General features: G+C 35.7%; 1 protein-coding gene across 1 annotated transcript in view; it reads left to right on the top strand.

The window, feature by feature from the left end:
• Positions 1-25,302, top strand: part of STT3B (STT3 oligosaccharyltransferase complex catalytic subunit B) — a 108,091-nt gene that overhangs the window by 23,863 nt on the left and 58,926 nt on the right. The window contains exon 2 of the mRNA XM_055321360.1: positions 22,235-22,343. Within this exon, the coding sequence (XP_055177335.1) occupies positions 22,235-22,343 (109 nt within the window). The remainder of the gene's footprint in view (positions 1-22,234; positions 22,344-25,302) is intronic.

Here is a 25,302-nt window from a genome sequence, read left to right as displayed (position 1 = left end):
TTTATTGCAAAAGCTTTTAGTACTGATGGTACATTCAACATTCAAGTCATTTTAACAAATATTTAGTGAGTGTTAACTGTGCCAGGCACAGTACTAAGGATTAGGATTATATACAGGGGTCTCTGTTGTAGTGGAACTTATTTTCTGGCAGGTAAATGTGTAAACAAAGATCCAAATCATTTCAGTTGTAATAAAGGCTATGAAAATACTAAAATAATATGGTATGGAATGTCTGGAATGTGGCCATGGGACTACCACTGTAGATATGGAAGTGAAGAGGCCTTTTTGAGGTGATATTTAAGTTAAGATCAAAATGACAAGGAAGATCTGAATTAAGAGCATCCCTCCAAGCAGGAACACCTTGGCATGTTGAAGGGACAAAATAAAGCCCCCATGGCTAGGATATAGTGAGAAACATGGTATGGGTAGTATTAGGATAGGGCCAGATCAAGCACTGAGGTGGTAATTATGGAAGTTAAACTCTTAATCGGAATTTTTTTTTTTTTTTAAAGAATAAGGGAACAGAAATTCTTTTGGTTGCAGTAGATGTTTTCCATTTCTATATAACAATACTAAATAGTCTTGAGAATGATATAGAGGATTGATGAAAGGCTTTAGAGCCCAGAGCATAAAAAGGGACCCAAGTGCACTAACTCAGGTATATGGAGTGTTCACACATGAAAATTTAATTAAATCAATTACACTATTTTTATTACCTTCTACCTGAATAGTGTATTTTTATAGAATAGTTTACCTTAGAGTGGGAGTTAAAGTATTTTCTACAACTCATAACCTCTCATACTAGCACTAAATCACTCAACTCGGAACATTTGTGGAAAATGTTTTAAAATTGGATCATATATAAAATGTTCAGAGGCACTTTAACAGCAGTTATTGAACTTATTACATGCCAGGTACTGTGCTTGGTGCTAGGGGTAGGAAGATCAATTCATTTATCTTTGCCTAGAGATCAGATCAAGTGAAATAGACTCTGGGCTTTGCTATTTATTGGTTGAATGACCTTGAGTAAGTTACTTAACCTCTGCATTTGTCTTCTCTGTGAATTGGGAATGACAGTAGTATCTGTATCAATAAGTTGTCATGAAGATTAAATTAATACAAATGAAGGTACTTAGAACAGTGTATAATTCATAATCACTCATTAAATGTTCGCTGTTATTATTTACTTACGTTGGGAACCTACTAATAGTAAATTAATGCTGTTTAGTATGTTGCATTAGAAAATGGTAAAATTGGGATCCCTGGGTGGCGCAGCGGTTTAGCGCCTGCCTTTGGCCCAGGGCGCGATCCTGGAGACCCGGGATCGAATCCCATGTCGGGCGCCCGGTGCATGGAGCCTGCTTCTCCCTCTGCCTGTGTCTCTGCCTCTCTCTCTCTCTCTCTCTCTCTCTCTCTCTCTCTGTGACTATCATAAATTAAAAAAAAAAAAGAAAATGGTAAAATGAAAAGCTCAAGATCGAAGAATAAAGGGGGAAGTACCAGCTCTTATCCAAAAAGGATAGTTAGGGCTTAAAAAGAGGTATCTTTTGAGTTAGATCTTGAAAGATAGATGTGGGAGGATATTAAAGGAGGATTTGCTCTTCAAGTAACAAGAACACCTTGTGCAAAGGTAGGGAAGTATGAAAAATCATGAATAGTACATGTTTAGTGAAAAACCAGAAGGTGAGGTATATAAGGTGAGCAAGAAATAGGAAGGAGCCATTTCAGTGTAAGGATAGGGTAGGGAGTCTTAAAAACATTAGGACTTCATCTTGTACATTTTGGGAAACAGGTGAAGGGTTGGTATAATCATCTTAGAGATTTTTCTGTTGTGTTGGTGGATTGGGAAGTTGGAAGGAAATACCAGAAGCTAGAAAGTCTGTAAGGAGGCAAGTGAAATAGTCTAGATAAAATATGAAGAGAGCTTTAATTAGGGGAGTTTAAGAGCTGAGTATAGGGAGTGAGGATTTTATAATGATTACCAGATAAATACCAGTGATAATGGTAACATTTTAACTAAGATAGCAACTTTTTTTTTTTTTTTTTTTTAGATAATTTTTTTAGAGTAGTGGGGAGAGAGAAAGAATCTTACCCTGCTCCATGTAAGGCTCCATGCTGGGTGTGCTCAATCTCACTACCCTGAGATCATGACCTGAGCTGAAATCAGGAGTTGGACATTTAATTGAGTGAGCCACGCAGGAGCCCCAAGAGCTACTTTAATAGTAGGGAGCAGAGGGATCCCTGGGTGGCGCAGCGGTTTGGCGCCTGCCTTTGGCCCAGGGCGCGATCCTGGAGACCCGGGATCGAATCCCACATCAGGCTCCCGGTGCATGGAGCCTGCTTCTCCCTCTGCCTGTGTCTCTGCCTCTCTCTCTCTCTCTCTGTATGACTATCATAAATAAATAAAAATTTAAAAAAAAATAGTAGGGAGCAGAGTAAATAATGAGTTCAATTTTAGGTTTGTTGAGTATTATATCTGTGAAGACACTCAAGTAGCCTCTTCAATATATAGATTCAGAGTTTAGAAAAAAGAATTGCATACTTAGGAATCATACATCATAGTCAAAGTTTAGGAAATAGACAAAGGAAAGAGGAGAAAGGAGAAATAACAGTGAAAAGAGAACAATAAAGACCAAGGTATGACATCAATATTTGGAATATTGTGTCTAAGGAAATATCTGTGTATGGTGCTCAGTTTTTTCTTCCAAGAGATTTAGGGGCATGGTTCTTTACATACTTAAAACTGAAGTTTAGGCATCAAACTGATTTTTTTTTTCTTCCATGTGTTACTGCACAGTCATCCATCATCCATTTACAAAAGGAAAGCATAATCACTCACCTGTTCTTTATGTTGCCCTGAGATGTGAAAATCTAGGGTTTCAAATGAAGGCACAATTCCAGTGTTGGTGTGGAAATACCATGCTTTCTCTAAAGAGAACAAGTGAAATACATGTTACTGAAACAACTTTATGATTCTTTCTGACATTTTCAGTTGTTAGAAGTTTATTTGTTGAATCATAGTCCTTAGAGCTCAAACATAGCAAATTTATCACTATGATACGGACTAATAGATATTCTGAGATGTTTATGAGGGCAAGTCGAGAAAATTATAAGATTACTAAAGATTACTAATTCTAAAGCATGAAGTAAAGCAGAAAAGTCAGTATTACATGAGAAGAGAAAAATGAACAGAAGTCATTTCAGGGATAGAAATTATGATACAAATCCTGCGATACTTTAGAGAAGCAAATTTAGAATTCCAAAATTAGAAAAATAGGTCTTTTCTATTAAAAACAGTACCTTCTTTAAAGGACAGTACTTTTTCTTCTTGTGTTTTCATTCATACTGCAGTTTTTGCTACAGTAGTTGAAGAAATAGAAAAAGTTTTTTTTTCCCCCTTATGGAAGACCTAGACTAATGCTAGAAAGAAAATGGACAAATTGAAATAGTTAAGTCATAGACATAGGTAATGGAGAAGGTGAGCTTCCAGTGCTTCACTTAGGGTAGAGATTGTACTTCTAGATAGATTATTCAAGTAATATATTACAATAAGAATGAAAGCCAAAAGGAACTGCAAATTAGCCACTCCTGCAAATTTTTGGCACTTTTCTTCTTCAGAAAGAGGGAGACGGAACTAAGACAAATGGTTTATAGACTTCATTTCTGAAATGGGTATATGAATAATTTTCTGACATGTTAGTAACAAGATTATTTAAAGATTTAATGAAAAATGGCATAATGAGTAAAGTAAGGATTTTTAAATTTAGAAAGGGTGAGAAACAACCATACTTGAAATTCCTATGGAACTAGAAAATACTTGATAACAGGGAAAAGAGGAAGAAATTCTAAATGAATTGTTTAAACTTTGAATCTTGGGATGCGTGGGTGGCTCAGCGGTTGAGCGTCTGCCTTTGGCTCAGGTCGTGATCCCAGGGTCTGGGGATCGAGACCCACGTCGGGCTCCCTGCATGGAGCCTGCTTCTCCCTCTGCCTGTGTCTCTGCCTCACTTTGTCTCTCTCATGAATAAATAAATAAAATCTTTTAAAAAATAAACTTTAAATCTCATAAGTTTGTTCAAGTCAAAATACTGGTAGATGATTATGGTGATAATAGTGGAAGTTGTGTATCTCTTGGGAGATACTGTAATGGGCAATAGAAATAATAGAATTAACTTCCCATGTCTGTCTCTCATTTTCTTTCTTCTTCATGAGAACTGAGACTTTGCTTTATATCCAATCAGTTTTTGATCCATGTATATTATAAAAGTGAAACAGTCTTTTTAGGTCAAATAGGAATTCTTAATTCTCTGTTTTGTACCTTGTAAACGGTTTTAAAACCATGAAGGAGGGCAGCCCCGGTGGCCCAGCAGCTTAGCGCCACCTTCAGCCTGGGGTGTGATCCTGGAGACCCGGGATTGAGTCCCACGTCGGGCTCCCTTCATGGAGCCTGCTTCTCCCTCTGCCTGTGTCTCTGCCCCCCCCCTCTGTCATAAATAAATAAAAAATCCTTAAAAAAAAAACGTGAAGGAGAAAACTGAATGAGAAAAAAATACTTACCTGTCCTTTTCTCATTTCTTTTTGATATATTGAATATGCAAATGATAGCAGACATTATTTTCATGTTATCATTAGACATTGTCCTAGAGTAGTTTCTTAACATTTACGGGGCAAGTTGTTTATAAGGGAGGAAGAATTGGGGAAAAACAAGCCTGTGTTAATAGTGGAAGAGGAAGGAGGGATTGCAAGACTTTTGGAAAATTATGTACACACATGCTTACACATGACTTTCTGGATGAGAAGTTTTGAGAGAGTAAAGATTAGAAATTACTGTGTACTGTGGCATGTGGGTGACTCAGTCAGTTAAGCATGGTTTTGGCTCAGGTCATGATCCTGGGTCCTGGGATCCAGCTCAGAATTGGGCTCTGTGCTCAACCCGGAATCAGCTTGAGATTCTTTACCCCTCCCTCGCCCTCCCCAGCTCCTTTTCCCTGCTTGTTTGCATGCACCCCACCACCACCTCCAATAAATAATAAAACCTTCAAAAAAAGGGATGTCTTGGTGGCTCAGTGGTTGAGCATCTGCCTTTGGCTTAGGTTGTGATCCCAGGGTCTGGGGATTGAGTCCTGCGTGGAATTCCCTGTAAGGAGTCTGCTTCTCCCTCTGCCTGTATCTCTGCCTCTCTGTCTCTCTCATGAATAAATAAATAAAATCTTTAAAAAAAAAAACTTAAAAAATTATAGCATACTAAGTAGAGTATGGTTATCTGGAGACACACACTGGTTGAATTGATTTAATATATGAAGTATAAGAAAGCTGCCAAGAAGGAGAGAAATTTGAAGCAGAGAAGGGGATCACTTGCTTTCTATCTCCTTTGTGAGAGTAAGGTTTGCTGAAGGGTTTGGAATAAGCATTTTATAGATTGTGTCTGATGGAAATAAGATGGTGATGATTAATACTGCTCAAGCAGTACTTAATAACATTTTCTTTTTTTTTTTAAGATTTTATTTATTTATTCATGAGAGAGAGAGAGAGAGAGAGGCAGAGACACAGACAGAGGGAGAAGCTGGTTCCATGCAGGGAGCCTGATGTGGGACTTGATCCCAGGACTCCAGGATCATGTCCTGGACTGAAGGCAGGCACTAAACCGCTGAGCCACCCAGGGATCCCCTAATAACATTTTCTGACTGCGGTTTTCTTTATCTAGGCTTTTTTTGTGTGTTCTTTTTTCTTTTTAATTTTTTTCTTTAACAGTTGCTCATTGTTTCAAAAAAAGTCAAAAGAATGAGGCACAATCTATTGACAACTTGTTATGTAGCTTCCTAGGATTTCTTCGAGGGATACTCGATCTTTGAAATATCTATGTACTGAGGCAGCCTGGGTGGCTCAGCGGTTTAGCGCCGCCTTCAGCCCAGGGCCTGATCCTGGAGACACGGGATCGAGTCCCACGTTGGGCTCCCTGCATGGAGCCTGCTTCTCCCTCTGCCTGTGTCTCTGCCTCTCTCTCTCTCTCTCTCTCTCTCTCTCTCTCTCTCTCTCTCTCGTGTGTCTCATGAGTAAATAAATAAAATTAAAAAAAAGAAATACCTATGTACATATACATGCATATGTAATCTTTAAGTTATTGGCATACATAGGATTATGTCATATATACCAATGAATTTTGCTTCATCTACAAAGCAGCATGACGTATATGGTAGCCATTAATGCTGCCTTCCCTCTCTCCTGAGCACAAGGGTGGGGGCCATGTGACTAGAAGTGGCTATTGAATTCAGAGTGTAAATGATATGTATTTCTTCCCAGCTGAGAATTTATTGTGCTCCATCTTCCAAAGTTGTCTATCTGACACAATGATTGTAACATACAAGGTAATGGGTATTCTGGATGTGACTGTTTAAAAGGTAGTATGTACCAAAGAGTTAAAATCTATAATGAGATATATTGGACTTCTCTGTCCTTTTGTTTCCAAAGTGACTTAAGAAAGGGCATAGACTTCAGGATTCAGAGTTTCATCTTAAGAGAACTGTGCTAATGTTTTTTTTTTTTTGCTTATATAACTTTTAAAAAAGATTTTATTTATTTGACAGGAAGACGAGATAGTGACAGAGCATGAGCTGGGAGGAGAGGGGGAAGCAGGCTTCTGCTGAACAGGGAGCTAGATGCAGGCTTGATCCCAGAACTCTTGGGATCATGACCTAAGCCAAAGGCAGAGAGGCTTAACTGACTACGCCACCTAGGTGCCCCTTACTTATATAATTTTAAACATATACCAGTGTTTTTCAAACACTTGTTTTAGCTTTTGAACGCTTTCTTCAAATGACTTTACACAAGAATCTAATATATAAACAGGTAAAAGTATGTAAAATAGAATGGTGCCCTTTTCTGTTCAAAAGTGTGTTTCCCACTCCCTTCAAAGTTTATACCTGACTCATGTCAGAAATGTATTTCTAGATGGACATTTTCAAATCCCCGTGGTATAAAGAACTTTGAAATCCACTTAGAAGGTTCACCATACCCACCAGAGTCAGAGCCCTCTAGTTCAAATCCCAGCTTGACGACTTAATGGCTGTTACGACTTTGGATAAGTTATTTGACATCTTTGTGCCTTAGTATAATCATCTGTAGACTGGGCATAAAATTGTATACTACCTGAAAGGTTTTATTTTTGTGTGTGACGATTAAATGAAAGCTGTTCTTATAAAGTACCTGACAGTTAACAATTTTTAAAAATAATTGTTAATAAATAGAGCTCAAAACTTGTCTCTTCACCACTCCCCTTAAACATCTTACTCTTCCTTTTTAAACATGCTGAACACTCCCATCTTAAGGTCTTTGCCTTTGCTAGTTTCTCTATCTAGAGACAGCTCTTTTCCCCTTTTGGGATGACCGGTTACTCCCATCCTTAAAGGTCTCACAAATATTATAAGACTCTACTTCTACCTTGTTTAAAGAAGTATTTACCCCTTCTTCCTCCCTCTTTCTCTTCTTCTTATTTTACTCTTTGGTTTCATCCCTTTCATTTCTTCCAAAGCTTTTTTTTTCAATCTGTAATTACCTGGTTTGTGTTTATTGCACTTAAACTCCAGGAGAGCTGTGACTTTGCCAGTGCTCTGTTCTTAGGGCCTAACAGAAACCTGGTGCATATTTCTTGCTCAAGAATTTGAAAAGAAGATTTTTATCTTTCAAAAATGAAAACCATATTAATGCCCAGTATAGATTAACCACCCTTAGAGGCATATACTATTCTAATGTTTTGACAGGCAAGAGTTTTGGGAAAGTTTTGAAGGACATAGCAGTCAAATTGAGATAAGTTGTTTTTCCGAAGAGGACAACCTTGAGGCCTCACTTGGAGTCCATATATCCTTATCTTTCATAGAAACCTAAGTTTAGTTAATCTGGTTTCTCATCTCAAGGCAAATTAAAATACTAGGGTGATTCAAGACTTCCCTCTTAAGGGGACTAGGTTGGGATGTGGTAATACTTGGTACAGTACCCCGCCCCTCACTCTCCATTTGCCCTCCCTCCTCTCCTAACCCTCATTTGCTACTTGTATTTGTTACTTCCCTTTTGTTTCTTTCTTCTTTTCTGTTTCTTTTTTTTTTTTTTTTTAAATTTTTATTTACTTATGATAGTCACAGAGAGAGAGAGAGAGAGAGGCAGAGACACAGGCAGAGGGAGAAGCAGGCTCCATGCACCGGGAGCCCGATGTGGGATTAGATCCCGGGTCTCCAGGATCGCGCCCTGGGCCAAAGGCAGGCGCCAAACCGCTGCGCCACCCAGGGATCCCTTCTTTTCTGTTTCTGATCGACTCTTCTGTTCCTTAGATTTTTATTTGCAAAGGCTGAGCTAAACTAGACTTGTGTTGTCTTAAAATCAGATTGTGGATAGAACACTTTGGGGATGTGAACATGTTTGTGTCTCATTACCTCTGTATTTAGACTGGTTACTTATAGTTTGAATCTATTCCATAAATCTTGTTTCTAAATTTTTCTAAAACTGGGATCCCTGGGTGGCTCAGCGGTTTGGCGCCTGCCTTTGGCCCAGGGCGCGATCCTAGAGACCTGGGATCGAATCCCACGTCGGGCTCCCGGTGCATGGAGCCTGCTTCTCCCTCTGCCTATGTCTCTGTCTCTCTCTCTCTCTCTCTCTCTCTCTCTCTGTGTGTGTGTATGTGTGTGTGTGACTATCATAAATAAATAAAAATTTAGATTTATCTAAAACTATTAATCTTGTATCTGTATAGAAAAAAGGTAGAAATTGTTATAACAGGCACTTATTTGAGACAATTTAATGCCAGTGTTACAAAAAAGCAACATCACCCGCCCACACCTCCCTTCCCCAGAAATGTCCAATAGGAAACATTAGTTGAAGATATAATTACTTGTATGTATTTGGTAGACAGTTTTAGAGAAGTAACGTGATTTAGGGAAAATGACAGAACTGGCCCTTGGAAAACTTGTCAAGGTTTTACTTTCAGTGCTGCCTTTAGCTCTTGTTTTTGGGCTAGAACTTTGTCTTTTACTTCCTCCTGTAAATTAGTGAAGCTTTTATTTCTTAGCTTTGCCAATTCGGATTCTACACATACTATATATTATGTTTCAAAAGCTAGTCATAGGGTATTAGATGCCTTAAGGTTCATCATGGCATTAAGGATAACAATATACTGTTTTTCCACTTCATTTATTCTTAGGCATTTTCTAATTATGTTAATATTTTTTCTGACGTACTGCCATATTTTTGTAGAGAATTGGAAATGTTAATTAAATAAATAAAACACTTTCCCACCTCAGAGGTTTCTTCTTTTTTTTCCCCCCAGAGGTTTCTTCTTGAAGGTTGAAAAGCTGTAGGTTAATTTTAGGGCTGAGGCATAATTTTTTTTTTTTTAACCTTTAAGATTAAGGGTATATTGTGGTATTTTGCTTCATAATCATAAGAGTTTGTTTTTGTTGTTACTGTCTAGAGTGTACTTTAGGTTATTTCATATAAGATGAAATAAATCCAAAATCAAATGTACAAGTGGTTACATCCAACAAGATTTACAGAAGGAAAAATTTAGCTGTTAATGGCTTTTTCTTCTCTTTCATAAAGATACAGTACTGATTTATAAATGAGATGGAATTTAGCATTTGTTTTCATAAAGAAACAATACAGTATATGCTGGATAAACTTTAAATCAGCTTGTAAAGTTCTAAGCTGTAATGGTTTGAATACAGGATTGTACTAGAACCCAAGAAATATAACCTTTTTTCCATAAATAAGATTTCATCATTTAATCGCATGTTGCTACTTGAGGAGGTAGTCTCTTCTCCCTAAATCAAGTACATAAACCTTTCTTAACTTCTCTTTTTTTTTAAACATTTTATTCATTTATTCATGAGAGACAGACAGAGAGAGAGAGAGAGGGAGAAGCAGGCTCCATGCAGGGAGCCCGACGTGGGACTCGATTCTGGGTCCCCAGGATCACGCCCTGGGCTGAAGGCGGCGCTAAACCGCCAAACCACCCGGGCTGCCCCCTTTCTTAACTTCTGATGGGTTTATTGTAATGAAGAAATAATGAACTGTGGGATTTGCAAGGATTAAAAAAACAAAACAGATGGATGGCTTCCAGAAGTAAGTTCTTTATTCCTATTTTCTTTTCATTGTTTCCTATAGATACAGGGAAAAGCAGTTATAAAATGCAGTGTCTTTGAATAGCCAAAGAACATTTAGGTCTTACCTAAATATACATTGCAGAAGAAAGCAAAATTAACGTATCTTAGCTTCTGCGTAAAATTGGATCTCTTAAGACCTCTTTTAATTTGTAATGTGGCTATTGCACTTTCTTTATCAAATTTAAAAATCACACTGTGCTCTTTTATCCTCACTTTTTTTCCTTGTATCTTTGAGCTGCCAGTTTGCTTGTTACCAGGAAGTAGTGGAATTATTGATATGCCCCTTTCAGAAAGTAAAAATGTCCATGTGAAAATTATTTTGTCTGTCTTAATGAAGTCATTTTTCCACACATTATTGGAATTGCAGAACGGCTTCCGACATTGAGTTGAGAGAATTTGGTAGAGGCATTCATTATTTAAAAAAAAAAAAAACTCATGAAAACGTTATATAAACCAAATGTAGATAGAACGATAAAGAACCTCATGTAGCTACCATCTGTATTAATAATTATCTTTTGTCATATTTGTTTCAAAACATTACATTATTGAAGTTAAAATACTGAAAGTTACTTGACAATATGAATAAAAGAATGGATATATGTAAAATCTGATAGTGTTCTCAGACTATTTTAAGATAGATGTTATTTTACCACTTTTTTCTTTTATTTCCATTTTATTTTGGTGATTTCTAACCTTTAATGCATCATTTTTCAGTCTGTTTACCTAGTTTTACTTGGGGAAAACTAATTTGTATGTATGAGAGTGAGTGTATTTGTGATACTTTCCATAATAAAGTTTACATATATACATACATCTGACTCTTCAGAGACACTGTATTTTATAACTGCCTTTCCATGTATCTATAGAAAACAAAGAAAAGTAAGAACATAGGAATAAAGAACTTGCTTCTAGAAGCCACATACCTGTTTGTTTTATTAATATATATGTATCATGTTCCTTATATGTATAATTATGTAAATAATATGTGTATCTATATAAATGTTATTACAATTTCATATATACATACGTGTATATATGTAAACTATATATTTATCCACACATTTTCAAACATACACAAAAGTAGATCTAATAATATAATGAACCTCTAGGCATACATCACTCAGCTTCAATAGTTACCACTTTATGGTCCTCTTGTTTTCTCTGTAACCTCCTATTCTCGCTACTTAAAAATTTTTTTAATATGTAAATTGGACATGCTAAAATTGACTGCTTTTGTGCACACAGCTGCATGGGTTTAATGAAGAAGAGAATAGAAGATAAAAATTTAAGTCAATGTTCTAATTACTGGTGTTCCAAAAAAGGAGAATTAACTAAACATTAGTTGAACCTCGTGAATGAAGTGCCAGGAACTATAAGATACCTCCAAGGATACAAAAATCACAGAGAAAAGATATTTCATTATGAGGTGAACTACAGTAGAGGTTCCAAAATGATGTTTTCAAGGCACAAGTGAAAGGACTCGGGAGTGTGGGGGGATGGAATATTAGAGAAGATTCTTCAAGAGTGAATTTCAGGTTTGAGAGGATTGCATGAGGAAGAATATAATGTATGGCTGTGGTGGGTTTCTATGTAGATGGAACAAAGGCCTGAGAATGACCATGCTAAAATTGAACAATATGAAGGTGAAACTAAAAATTGATAAATTTATGTTTCAGTTCCTTAATAATAGAATCAAGTGTATTTGTGTTGTCAGTCCAAATGCTTTTTATATTTGTTTCGATTGAGATATTTGTTTTTTCTCCTAAGTTACTAACGTTTCCCCCCTGGGTTCCTTTTAAAAAAAAATAAAAAACCTTTTTTTAAATTTAGATTATTTAACATATAACAATCTATTAGTTTTAGGTGTACAACATAATTATTTGATATATATAGATGCTGCAAAATGATTAATACAGTAAATTTAATTATATATTTTATTTTTGTGATGAGAATTTTTAAGATCTACTCCCTTAGCAACTTTCAAACGTACAGTACAGTATTGTTAATTATAGTTATCATGCTATACATTATGTCAGAGGACTTATTTATCATATAATTGGAAGTTTATACCTTTTGACCACCTTCACCCATTTCACCCTCCCCCATTCCCTACCTCTGGCAACCACCAACCAGTGTGCTCTCTGATTATGAGGGGTTTTTTTTAGGATCATATAGTATCTGTCTTTCTCTGTTTTATTTTACTTAGCATACCTTCAGGGTCCATCCTTGTTGCCACAAATGGCAGGGTTTCCTTCTTTTTAATGGCTGAATAATATTTGAGTTGTGTGTACATGCCACATTTTCTTTACTCATTAGTTGATAAATTGTCTCCATATCTCAACTGTGCTGCAGTGAACCTTGGGGTGCAGATATCTTTTTGAGATGGAATTACTGGATGATATGCTAGTTCTATTTTTAGTTTTTTTGAGTAACTTACATGCTACTTTCCATAGTGGCTGCGCCATCCCTATGACAGTGTGTATGAGGGAGCCGTTTTCTCCACATCTTTGCCAATACTTGTCATTTCTTGTCTTTTTAAAAAATAGTCGTTCTAACAGGTGTGAGGTAGTATCTCATTGTGGTTTTGATTTGCATTTCCCTGGTGATGAGTGATGTTGAACATCTTTTCATATATCTGTTGCCATTTGTATGTCTTTGGAAAAAAAAGATTAGTTTGGATTGGATGTTTAATGCTTCCACAGAGGTATCCTGGGAATTCACATAAAAGAAAATAATCAAACTATACTAGAAACTGAATTGGCGGCACAATGTCATGATATTTTATAAATTTGGATTTGCATGCTTCTGGTTTAATTTTACAAATATAGTTTATATGTATGTGTACACATACACACACATGATGAGAAATACAAAAATTTTGTAGTTAGTCTTCAATCAATTTTCTGTTAGGCTCCATACCGATTTCTCCATCTAATTGTACAGTATCTTTAACAACAAGGAAAACATTTAAAAATTCTCCCTTGTAAAAATTTTAACTGATAGACAAATATCAATTTTGTGAACCAAAATGCTGAAATAAATTAGATGACATGGTTAACATCATTGCAACTATGATATGTAACCTCAAGTTTAAGATTCTGTATTCACTGAAAGCATCTAATTGTTCTTCCTGTTTGGCTTTATAAGTAAATATTATAAATTTCAACTTAAATTTCTTTTGAAAAGTATACTTTATCTTTTATTTTTCATAACGATTTTGTTTGAATAAAGTTTGTATGCCCTTAAAAGTTTGAAATGCTGTAGCTTATTCCATTTTGGAATTTCATACTGTATGTCTTAACTATTTTGATTAACTTTGTTTACTTTGAAATTAATATTCTTCTATTTTTCTGCTAATTGAAAAGATTGTCAGTTGTAAGGACTGATATTTTGAATAGACTGAAATAGGAAAAAACTACTTATTCTAACAGAGCTTTCAAAACCTAAAGTGTCTTTGGCACATCTATATGTTTTTAACAGTCACGGGGATGTTTATTGATTTTCAAATTTAAAGTCTGAAGGGATCTAATGATAAATTATTGAAATTAATAAGCATTTGCAATATTTCTGGTTAGAAAATCAATATAAAAATATAAAGAGATTTCCTGTCAATGTCAAGCAGAATTTTAAAAAATTAAATGAATATACCATTAAAGATGGGAATAAATCTAAGCAAAGATGTGCAAGACCTGTAAAGTGAAACTACACATTTTCTGGAGAGACGTTAAAGTTTTAAATGAAGAAGATATACTATATTTATGGATTTGTCAAGTATTTTAAGGATGTTAATTCTCCCCAAAGTGGTTTGTGGAGTTAATGGACCTCTAATCAAAGCCTCACATTTTCTTTTTTTGGTGGAATTGACAAGCTTTATTTTAAAATTTATATAAAAATGCAAAAGGACAAAATAAAAGGCACAATTAATAAGAAAGTTCTTCCAGGTGTCAAGATATAATTTAAAGCTCCAGTAATGAAGATTACATATTACTGATACAAGGATAGAAATAAAGATCACTTGAACAAGACAATCCAGAAACAGATCTGCACATTAACAAATCCTTAATATATGATGGAGGTGGAACTTCAGAGGAGTGGAGAAAAGATAGGATTGTTTTGAAGATTTTATTTATTTATTTGACAGAGAGCACAAACAGTGGGAGCAGCAGGCAGAGGGAGAGGGAGAAGCAGGCTCCCCACTGAGTGGGGAGCACCATGCGGGGTTTGATACGGGGATCCCAGGATCATGGCCTGAGCCAAAGGCAGATGCCCAACCGACTAAGCCACCCAGGCGCCCCTAGTTGTTTTAAAAAATGATGGTGGAACGATTATTTAAAAAGAGAAAATAAAAATAAAATTCAATCCCTATTTCACACCATGTAAAATAACCCATTCTAGGTATATTAAAGACCTAAATAAATAAGTTGAAATTGTAAACTGTTATGAAGAAGACAATTAAACAATATCCTTATGACTTTAGGGTGGGTTAGGACTTTATTTTTACCTAGGAGTAAAACACGAGCCTATAGCAGAATGTTGGTAAATTTAGGTGTGTAAGTGAAGAATTTCTATTCTTTTAAATACCATTGTGATGAAAAGAGAGGCCACGGAATGAAAGAGGTTTTTACAGCTTATAAAGAACTTAAATCACCTAGAAAAAAAAATGTGCGAAGTATTTCAACATACACTTTTACCCAAGAGGAAATTTTAATGGCCAGTAAATATATGAAAAGTACTCAACATCAGGAGTTACCATAGAAATATCAACATATAGTTACCATTGTTGGCAAGAACCAAATTTGGTAATCCTATATTAGTAATATTACTAAGCAACAAGAAAGAACTCTTGGATAGAGTGTCCACTTTTTATTTATTTACCCCTACAGTCACAGTTAATTTAGCTATCACACAGGACACTTAGATTACTTAAGTAGTGTGTCTTATGGTAGGGGAGGATGAGGATGTGGTACTATATTATGGGTCTAAAAAAAATAGTGACTACTATAACACTAAAAGTACCCTGTGAATTGGATGTACTGCCTTTTATAGTCCTGTTGTTTCACTTCCAGGAAGTAAAAAACAATGAAAGCGATAAGGGCATTCAGAAGATTGTTCATTGTGATGGGTTGGAAACAGCCAGAAAATGGATAGAAAAACAAATGATAATTTAGACAGGAGGAAGCTAACTGAAAATCAAAGAGAATGGGTATGTAAGATTCCATCAGGGAATTCTGGGAGTCTCGCATACCAGGAGTCACTTGATCCTGGGGATAAAATGGGACTAAACACATTCTGCTTATATTTATGTTTAGTTTTTAGGTACCTTGACTAGGTTTTTAATAGAATCTTAATGAGCTTTCTTGTTTATCCTAACTTTTTAATTATGCCTTTAGGCTTAGATCCCAGGAAGTGTAGTTAAAATTTGTTCCTTGTCTTTAATTTGGGGATACTATTTCAAACTGGCATTAGGTACCTATCAAAGTAGCTTGATTGTATCTCACCCCTACTGAAAAACATACTTATGAAATCAGTTATTCATTTAAATATTTGAGGGCTACTTGTGTTACGTGGTGTCCTGGATGCTGGAGACAGTGGTATCCTGATGGGAGTGTTTATCTAGTGAGGTAAATATTAAGTGAACTGATGTGAAATTACATCTTTGGCAAGTGTTAGGAAGAAAAAAGCACACTATACCTTTTCACAATATCATCCTTAGAAATGTGCTGAAATTTGAAGCGTGAGTTATTTAGGATGAGTGGGAGATATTAGTGATCCAGAGAGAGGGAATTAGCAGTCTGAAGATCCTAGGAAGGAACAAAGTGAGTCTGGAGAACTGAAAGATGGGTACAGTAATCCCCTCTTTATCTGCTTTTGCTTTCTGTGGTTTCAGTTAACTGTAGTCCTGAAGCACATGATCCTCCTGTCAGAAGGTCAGCAGTAGCCTAATGCTACATCATAATGCCTATATCATTCACCTCATTTTATCTCATCATGTGGGCAGTTTATCATCTCATATCATCATAAGAAGGATGAGTACCATACAGTAAAATATTTTGAGAGACCATATTCACATTACTTTTATTACACTATATTGTTATAATTCTATTTTATTATGATTGTTACTCTCTGTGCCTAATTTATAAAGTTAAACTTAATCATCATAGGTATGTATATGAAAAAAATGCAGTATGTAAAGGATTCTGTTCCATTTACAATTTCAGATATTCATTGGGGGGCTTGGAATGTTATCCCTCACAGTTAAAGGGGGCTACTATATCTGGGTAGTAGGAATATAGTAAGGTATGAAATGAGACTGTAGCATTATTTAAGAGCTAAAGTGTGTATGGCTTTATAATAAGTGGAGGTTCCTTCCTTTTTAAATACTTGTGTTTTTTTTTTTAATTTTTAATAGGGGAAGCCTTTGAATATTAGTAGAAAATTACAGTATGATCACATTTGCATTCTGAAAAGATGTTCTTTGTTGAGATGTGTACAGATTGGATATCTAGGAGATGAGTTGGAGACTACTGCAGGAGTTTGGTTAGGATGATAGCCTGGGTTAGAGTGCTGGTATCAGAGTAGGGAAGGAGGGGACAAACTGTCCAATTTGTTGGTGTATAACTGTTCATAGTAGTCTCTTATGATCTTTTGTATTTTTGTGATAGCGGTTATAGTGGACAAATTTCAGAGATATTTAAGGAGTAAATGACAACTTGATTATGATTTGTGTGTAGGATGTGAAGGAGAAGGATGGAGGTCAAGGATGACCTCTAAATTTTTGTCTTTAACTTAGGTGGTAGAATATCGTAAAAGCAGGCAGAGTATGTTTATATGTGTTGGGGGTAGATAGGAGTCTGATCATGAGTTTAGTTGGATATTGAGTTGGAGATGCCTCTGTGACATTCAAGGACAAAACCAAGCCCAAACAAAAAAACCAGATGTAGGCAGGTAGATTCTTGGGCTTGCTGGTAATAATTATTAAAGAGACCCAAGAGTGATTGACATCTCTTGGGGAGAGTTAGAGTGATAATGAGAGGATCTTGGGTAGAGGAGGCTGCCTGCACAGGAAACAGGGAGAGGACTGGAGATTATGGGGTAAAAATCCAGAGACTTGTAGTTATCAGTGGCATTTTGAAATCTATTGAGATATATATGAGGTTTCTTTTTCCCAGGTAAGAGAAATGTAAAACCTTCTGGATTTATCTTTAAATTTCTTAATTTTTCTCATAATCCTTTTTCCAGCTTTATTGAAATATAATTGACAAAGTTGCATATATTTAAATACACTGATGATTTGATAGACCTAAATTGTGAAATAATCACATAATTTAATCATATGTATTGTCTCACATGTTGCTTTTTTTTTTTTTTTGATGAGGACCCTTAAGATCTAATTCAACAAATTTCAAGTGTATAAAGTGGTATTATTAACTATAGTCACCATGATGGTGTATGGTAAATCCTTAGAATTTATTCATATTGTAACTGAAAGTTTGTACCTTTTGACCATCATCTCCCCATTTGTCCCAATCCCACATCCCCTGGCTACCACCACTCTAAGTTAAACTTTTTTTTTTTTTTTTTTTTTTTTTTTTTAAGGTAGTCCACTTCCAAGTGATACCATATATTTTTCTTTCTCTGTCTGGCTTATTTCTTCATAGTATAATACCCTCCAGATTAGTTTTTGTTTTGGGGAGGTGTGTGTATGTGTATGTGTGTGTGTGTGTGTGTGTGTATGTTTAAAGATTTATTGAAAGAGAGAGACACAGGGTGAGAAAGAGAGAGAGAATAAGTGGTGGAGAGGGAGAAGCAGACTAGACTCCCTGCTGAGCAAGGAGCCCGACTTGGGGCTCCATCCCAGGACTTGAGCCGAAGGCAGACGCTTAACCAACCAAGCTACCCAGGCACCCTTGGGGAGGTTTTTGAGTGGCCTCAGTTCCTCATATATTTTAGATATTAACTTCTTATTAGGTATATGGTTTGCAAATATTTTTTCTCATTGCATTGACTGCCTTTTCATATTATTTTTTTCATTGCACCAACTTTTTGTTTGATACAGTCTCACTTTATTTTGTTTGTAGTGCTTGCTTCGGCAGCACATATACTAAAAATATTTTGTTGTTTGTGTTGGTTGTGTTTTTGATGCCCTGCCCCCCATCATTGCCAAGGACAATGTCAAGGAACTTTTTCTGTTTTTTTGTTTTGCTTTCTAGAGTTTTATGGTTTTAGGTGTTAATATAACTCTATAATGTATTTTGAGTTAATTTTTGTGTGTGTGGGATCTCTGGGTGGCTCAGTGGTTTCGTGCCTGCCTTCGGCCCAGGGTGTGATCCTGGACTCCAGGATTGAGTCCCACATCGGTCTCCCTGCATGGAGCCTGGTTCTCCCTCTGCCTGTGTCTCTGCCTCTCTCTCTCATTTTGTGTGTTGCTCATGAATAAATAAATAAAATCTTAAAAAAAAATTTGTGTGTGTGGTATAAGATAGGAGTACACTTTTATTCTTTTTCACATGTAATATCCAGTTTTCCCAACACCATTAAAGAGATTATTCTTTCCCCATTGCTTATACTTGGCACCCTTGTCGAAGATTAATTGACTCCATGCATGTGTGATTTTATTTCTTGGCCCCATATTCTGTTCCAATGGTCTATTTCTTTTTTTTATGCTAGTACCATACTGTTTCGTTTACTATAACTTTGTAATAGTGTTTGAAGTCCTCCACCTTTGTGATACCGCCTTCTTTTTAAGATTGCCTTGGGTAATCAAAGTCTTTTGTGGTACCATACACGTTGTTGGATTATTTTTTTATTTCTGTGAAAAATATTATTGTAATTTTTATAGCGATTGCTTAGAATATATAGACTGCTTTGGGTACTGTGGTCATTTTAACAATATTAATGTAACAATATTAATGTATTAATGTAACAATGTAATGTAATTAATGGATTCAAGAACATGGTGTATCTTTTCCATTTACTTAGGTCTTTCATCATGTAGTTTTCAGTGTGCATGTTTTTCACTTTGGTTAAATTAATTCCTAAGTACTTTATTGACTTTATTTATTTTTTAAAGATTTTATTTATTCATTCATGAGAGATACACAGAGAGAGAGAGAGACAGAGAAAGAGAGGCAGAGACCTAGGCAGAGGGAGAAGCAGGTTCCATACACGGAGCCTGATGGGGGACTCGGTCCCAGGTCTCCAGGGTCAGGCCCTGGGCTGAAGGCCGGCGCTAAACTGCTGAGCCACCCAGGCTGCCCTTTTTTTTTTTTTTAATTTTTTATTTATTTATTTTTTTTAAAGATTTTATTTATTTATTCATGATAGTCACACAGAGAGAGAGAGAGAGGCAGAGACAAAGGCAGAGGGAGAAGCAGGCTTCACGCAGGGAGCCCGACGTGGGATTCGATCCCGGGTCTCCAGGATCGTGCCCTGCGCCAAAGGCAGGCGCTAAACCGCTGTGCCACCCAGGGATCCCCAGGCTGCCCTTTTATTGACTTTAATACTATTGTAAATGGGATTGCACTCCTGATTTCTCTTTGAGATATTTCAGTTAGTACATAGAAATGCAGCGGAGTTTTGAATGATGATTTTGTAACCTGCACCTTTACTGAATCTTTTTTGTTATTCTCACAGTTATTTGATGGAGTCTGTAGGTTTTTCTGTATATAAGATCATGTCTGCTGCGGTTTTGCTTCTTCTTTTCTAACTTGGATGCCTTCCCCACCCCACCTGCCCAAACTGCTCTGGCTAGGATTTTAGTTTTATGTTGAATAGAAGTGTTTACAGTGGGCACCCTTGTCTTGTTCCTGATCTTAGAAGAAAATCTTTTAAATTTTCACCATGGAGTATGACTTAGCTGTGGGCTTGTCATGTGTGACTTTTACTATGTTGAGGTACCCTTCCTTCTATACCCAATTTGTTGAGAATTTTTTGTCATGAAAGGATGTTGAATTTTGCCAGATGTCTTTTCTGCATCTATTGAAATGACCATATGATTTTTTCATCATTTTTATTAATACGTGGTATATTACATTTATTGATTGCCATATGTTGAGCCATCCTTGACTCCTAGGGATAAATACCTGTTGATCATGCTGTATGATTATGATCATGTTGTATTGAAGAATGTGCTATTGAATTTGATTTGTTAGTATTTTCTTGATTTTTACATGTATGCTCATCAGGGACATTGGCTTATAATTTTATCTTCTAGTGCCCTTGTTTGGCTTTGATAGTGTAAATCTGGTCTCATAAATTGAGTTTTGGAAGTATTGTCTGATTTTTTGGAAGAGTTTGAGAAGGATTGGCATTAATTATTCTTTAAATGTTTGATAGAATTTGCCATTGATGCCATCTTGTTGGGGTTTTCTTTCATGGGAAATTTTTGATTACTGATTCAATCTTCTTAGTTATTACTGGTCTGTTTAGATTTTCTATTTCTTCCTGGTTCAATCTTGATGTAGGTTATATGTTTTTTAATTGTTCATTTCTTCTAGTTGTCCAATTTGTTGATATATAAATGTTCATAGTAGTCTCCTATGATCCTTTGCATTTTTGTAGTATCATTTCTGATTTTATTTATCTGAGTTGTCTCTCTTTTCCTGGTCTAGCTAAAGGTTCTGTCAGTTTATCTTTTCAAAATCACCAGTTCTTTGTTTTGTTGATCTTTCGTTTTTCTAGTCTTTATTTCATTTGTCTTTGCTCTGATCTTTGTTATTTTCCTAGTTCCTTGAGATGTAAAGTTTTGTTGTTTGAAATCTGTTTTTATATTAATGTACATGTTTATTGCTCTAAACCTCCCTCTTAAATCGTTTTTGATGCATTCTCTAAGTTTTACTGTATTGTATTTCCATTTGTGTTTGTCTCAAGAGAGTTTTTAATTGTCCTTTTTTTTTTCTCCTTTGGCTTATTGATTGTTCAGGACCATATTTTCAATTTCCACATGTTTTTGAATTCTCCAGTTTTCTTATTGATTTCTAGAGTCTTATGATGGTTGTAAAAGACACTTGATATAATTTCAGTCTTTTAAAATTTGTTAAGACTTGTTTTTGTGACCTAACATATGATATATTCTGGAGAAAATTCTGTATGTGCCTGAGAATAATATGGGCTCTGCCACTGTCATATACGATGTTCTGTATTAATTTGTTAGATTCATTTGGTTTGAGTGTAGTTCAAGCCTGATATCACTTACTGATACTCTCTTTGCATGATGTGTCCAGTATTGAAAGTAGATATTGAAGTCCCCTAATACTATTGTATTGCTGTCTGTTTCTGCTTTTGGATCTGCTACATTTGCTTAATATATTTAGGTGCTTGGATGTTGAGGGTTATACATATTTACAGTTGTTAGATCCTTTCAGGCTGCTGTGGCTTCTTAGTCTCTTCAGATAGGCTCATTTCTGCTTCCTGTGGCATTCCAATTGTATGTGATGCATAGCTTTCATATTGCTTACTTTTCTCAAATTTTTTTAGATGTGCTTAGTTTTGTATTTGTTGAAATTTGTCTAAAAATGCTGCAGTGCATTTCTTCTCATTTGTCTTTTGTCTTTCATTGATTAAATTTCTCATTCCTTAAGGTCATATTCTCGTTTTACAGTGCTCGAATAGTATTCTCTTATGGTTCTAGTGCAATTATAATTTATTCTTTATTCCTGTAGTTTTTAGGGTTGTAGAATTGAAGGTGATCATGTCAGGTATGCTTCTTTCGTTTTGTTGCTGTCTTCCGTCAGTGATTCTTTATCTTTTGAGAATCATTGACTTGGACCATGTGGTGAATTCCATGTACCCTCACCTTTTTTGTTCAAATATGTAGCTGTGTACTGCCACCTGTATCTAAGCAATGGCCAAATGTTAATTTGAGCATTATTTATTTTGTAAGTGTGGTTTTTTGAAGGGGGGGGTCCTTTGTTTTTAGTCATATACAAGTAGTATAAGCCTATTCCTTGGAGAATAATATTATTCAATTTCTATGAAAGAAATAAGTATGTAGCCATATATTTACATTTATAGTATTAACAAGATAGGGCTATTTCTTTCTGGTAAGTACACTTTCATAACATTTCCTTTTTTCCTCTTTTCTCTAGGTTTAACTATAGATCAACACATCATCTTGCATCCCATGGGTTCTATGAATTTTTAAATTGGTTTGATGAAAGAGCATGGTATCCACTAGGAAGAATAGTAGGTGGTACTGTAAGTATATCTGCAGTTATTTATGTTAATCATAAAGTTTTATAAATAAATCATTAGTTGTTAAGGTGATGGAGATCCTTGAAACCTTTGTATAGTTAACTAATACAATTTTCTGTGGCTGATTATCTAGCATTTAATACACTAAATCTCTTCTTGACATTCCCTTTCCCCCCTTTGCTTCCCCACCTTTTCTGCACACATTTGGGTTACCTCACACTAGCCGCTATTTCTGACAAGTGGAGACTGGAAAGGAGGATTTCTTGTCATACTACATCTTAAGTTCAGGTTATTTGTGTTTTTGTTTTGTTCTATAGCAACTTAATTGAAAATTTTTTTTGGAAAGAAATAGAAATTTAGAAGAATCAGATAATTTTATTTTTTTATTTTTTATTTTTATTTTTTAAAGGTTTTATTTATTTATTCATGAGAGCCACAGAGAGAGAGAGAGGAACAGACACAGGCAGAGGGAGAAGCAGGCTCCATGCAAGGAGCCTGGCGTGGGACTCAATCCCGGGACCCCCGGATCACGCCCTGGGCTGAAGGTGGTGCTAAACCGCTGAGCCACCTGGGCTGCCCAGATAATTTTATTTATTTTTGGGGGTGGAGGTGCAGAGGAAAGGGAAGAGAAAGAATCTTAAAGCAGGCTCCACACCCAGTGCAGAGCCCGACTTGTCATTTGATGTCACAACTCTGAGATCATGACCTGAGCTGAAATCAAGATCAGACACTTAACCGACTGAACCACCCAGGCGCCCCCAGATCATTTTAATTTTTAGGCCCTAAAGCTGCCTTAAGTTACTTCAGGTAATTCAGTACTTATCATAGCTCACGGGGAGCTATTACATTCAGAATGTGACATAAGGGAAATATTTTTATGATCTGGAATGTAAGAATGTTGAAGAGATAGTGCAAGATAAACATCTTTGGGGAAAGATGTGTTAATTAATTAATTAATTTTTTAAAAGATTTATTTATTTATTCATGAGAGACACGGAGGGACAGAGACACAGGCAGAGGGAGAAGTAGGCTCCATGCAGGGAGCCTGATGTGTGGGACTCGATCCCGGATTCCAGGATCATGCCCTGAGCTGAAGGCAGACGCCCAATAGCTGAGCCACCCAGGCGTCCCTAAAGATGTGTTTAGTCTTATTTTTTTCTTGATCTGTTTTGTCAAAGGTTTATCAGTTTATTAGATCTTTTAACCCAAAGAAACTTTGACTTTTTTGATTATTTTAGTCTTTTATTTCATTTCAATTTATTTCCTTCCTCTATTTTCTTGGGTGTATTTTGATGTTTTTCTGACTTCTTGATATAGTTGGTTCAATAACCGTTCTTTGTTATTAATGTATTTATTTTAAAGCTATAAATTTCCCAAATATCACTGTTTTAGCTACATTTATAATGCCTAAGTTTTGATCCATAGTACTTTTATTGTCATTCAAGTTGAAATTTATTTCAATTTCCATTATCATGTGGAAATTGCTGTTTCATATGCTGTTTCATGTGTTATTTAGAATTGTATTTAACTTGTAAACATAAGGGGACCTCATAGTTATCTTTTTTTGCTTTATACTTATATTTGCTTATATATAATATATATATATAATATAATATAAGTATACATAATATACTTATATTATGGTTAGAGAACAAATCCTGTAATTTCAGTCCTTTGAAATTATTGAGACTTGATTTGTGGCCTAGCATATAGCCACATTTTATAAATGTTCCCTCCCTGTTTGGAAAGAATATGTTGTCCATGATAATAAGGTGTTGTTTCTAATCTGGGGCATTTTCTTATCCTTGATGTAAACAGAGATACCCAAACAAAGAGAGGAGTCATGGTCTCCAGAGCAAATTAGGAAGGTATTGAGTGGTTAGAGATGAGTTAGATGGCGATTATCTGTACTTCATGGTACTAATTACCATATTGTAATATTTGATGACTATAGTTTGTTTCTGGGTATGTTTATAACTTTTTATTTTTTTATTTAAAAAAATTTTTTAAAGATTTTCTTTATTCATGAGAGACACAGGGTAGACACACACACACACACACACACACACACATAGGCAGAAGGAGAAGCGGGCTCCATGTGGGGAATCTGATGTGGGACTCGATCCCGGGTCTCCAAGATCATGCCCTGGGCTGAAAGCAAGTGGCGGTAGTAAATCGCTGAGCCACCCGGGCTGCCCTAACTTTTTATTTTGAATTAATCCTTACTGGGAGTTTGTTTTCTGAGACTTTTGGTGTCCTAGTATTTAGGACCATTTCTTTCTTTCTTTTTTTTTTTTTTAGGACCATTTCTGTAATAATCTTTCTTACTTGCTTTCACTAGAGCCCATAGGGGCTGAATTCATTGGTTCTAGGACAGTTTTTAGAGGTTATTTCTTAGCTTGAGGTTTCTCACATCTGAAGTTGTTATAAACATGGAACCCATATTCACACATGTATTGAATGAGTTTCTCATTTTGTTTGTATTCTGAGGTTTGGAAGTAAGGCACAAAGTTTCTTACTGAATCCCTTGATGGATGGGTATAATTTATCTAGTCCAGTTTCATAAACAGAAGTTTGGTTTGTGCTGGGAATTAGGCATTTTCTCTGATACCTGTATTGAACAGTAACCCTGCCAACCTCCAGTCCCTAAGGTGTATATCTGGCCTGGAGTGGTTTGTATTCTTTTTTGGGCTCCCTTGGCTTCTGTATCTACTTTGAATTCCCTCTTTATTTTTGGTATCTAGAGGGTTCCCTTTCTTTTGAACTTAAATATGAGATTTTTTTGTTTGTTTGGTTTGTTTTTAAGGTTTTTAGATCCTATACTTGTATGTGTTTTGGCTATATTTTGTCCATTTAGTTTGCTTTATTATCATGGATATATTGACTACCTTTAGAGGTATTTTCAGATTTATTTTCATTTTCTTTGAATAGAGCTGTCAAAATCATACACTGGAACCTATGC

This window comes from Nyctereutes procyonoides, unplaced genomic scaffold (genome assembly GCF_905146905.1).
Source record: "Nyctereutes procyonoides isolate TBG_1078 unplaced genomic scaffold, NYPRO_anot_genome, whole genome shotgun sequence".
NCBI classification, from domain to species: domain Eukaryota; kingdom Metazoa; phylum Chordata; class Mammalia; order Carnivora; family Canidae; genus Nyctereutes; species Nyctereutes procyonoides.
The sequence above is the reverse complement of the archived record's forward strand: the minus strand, read 5'-3'. Positions and strand labels throughout refer to the sequence as shown.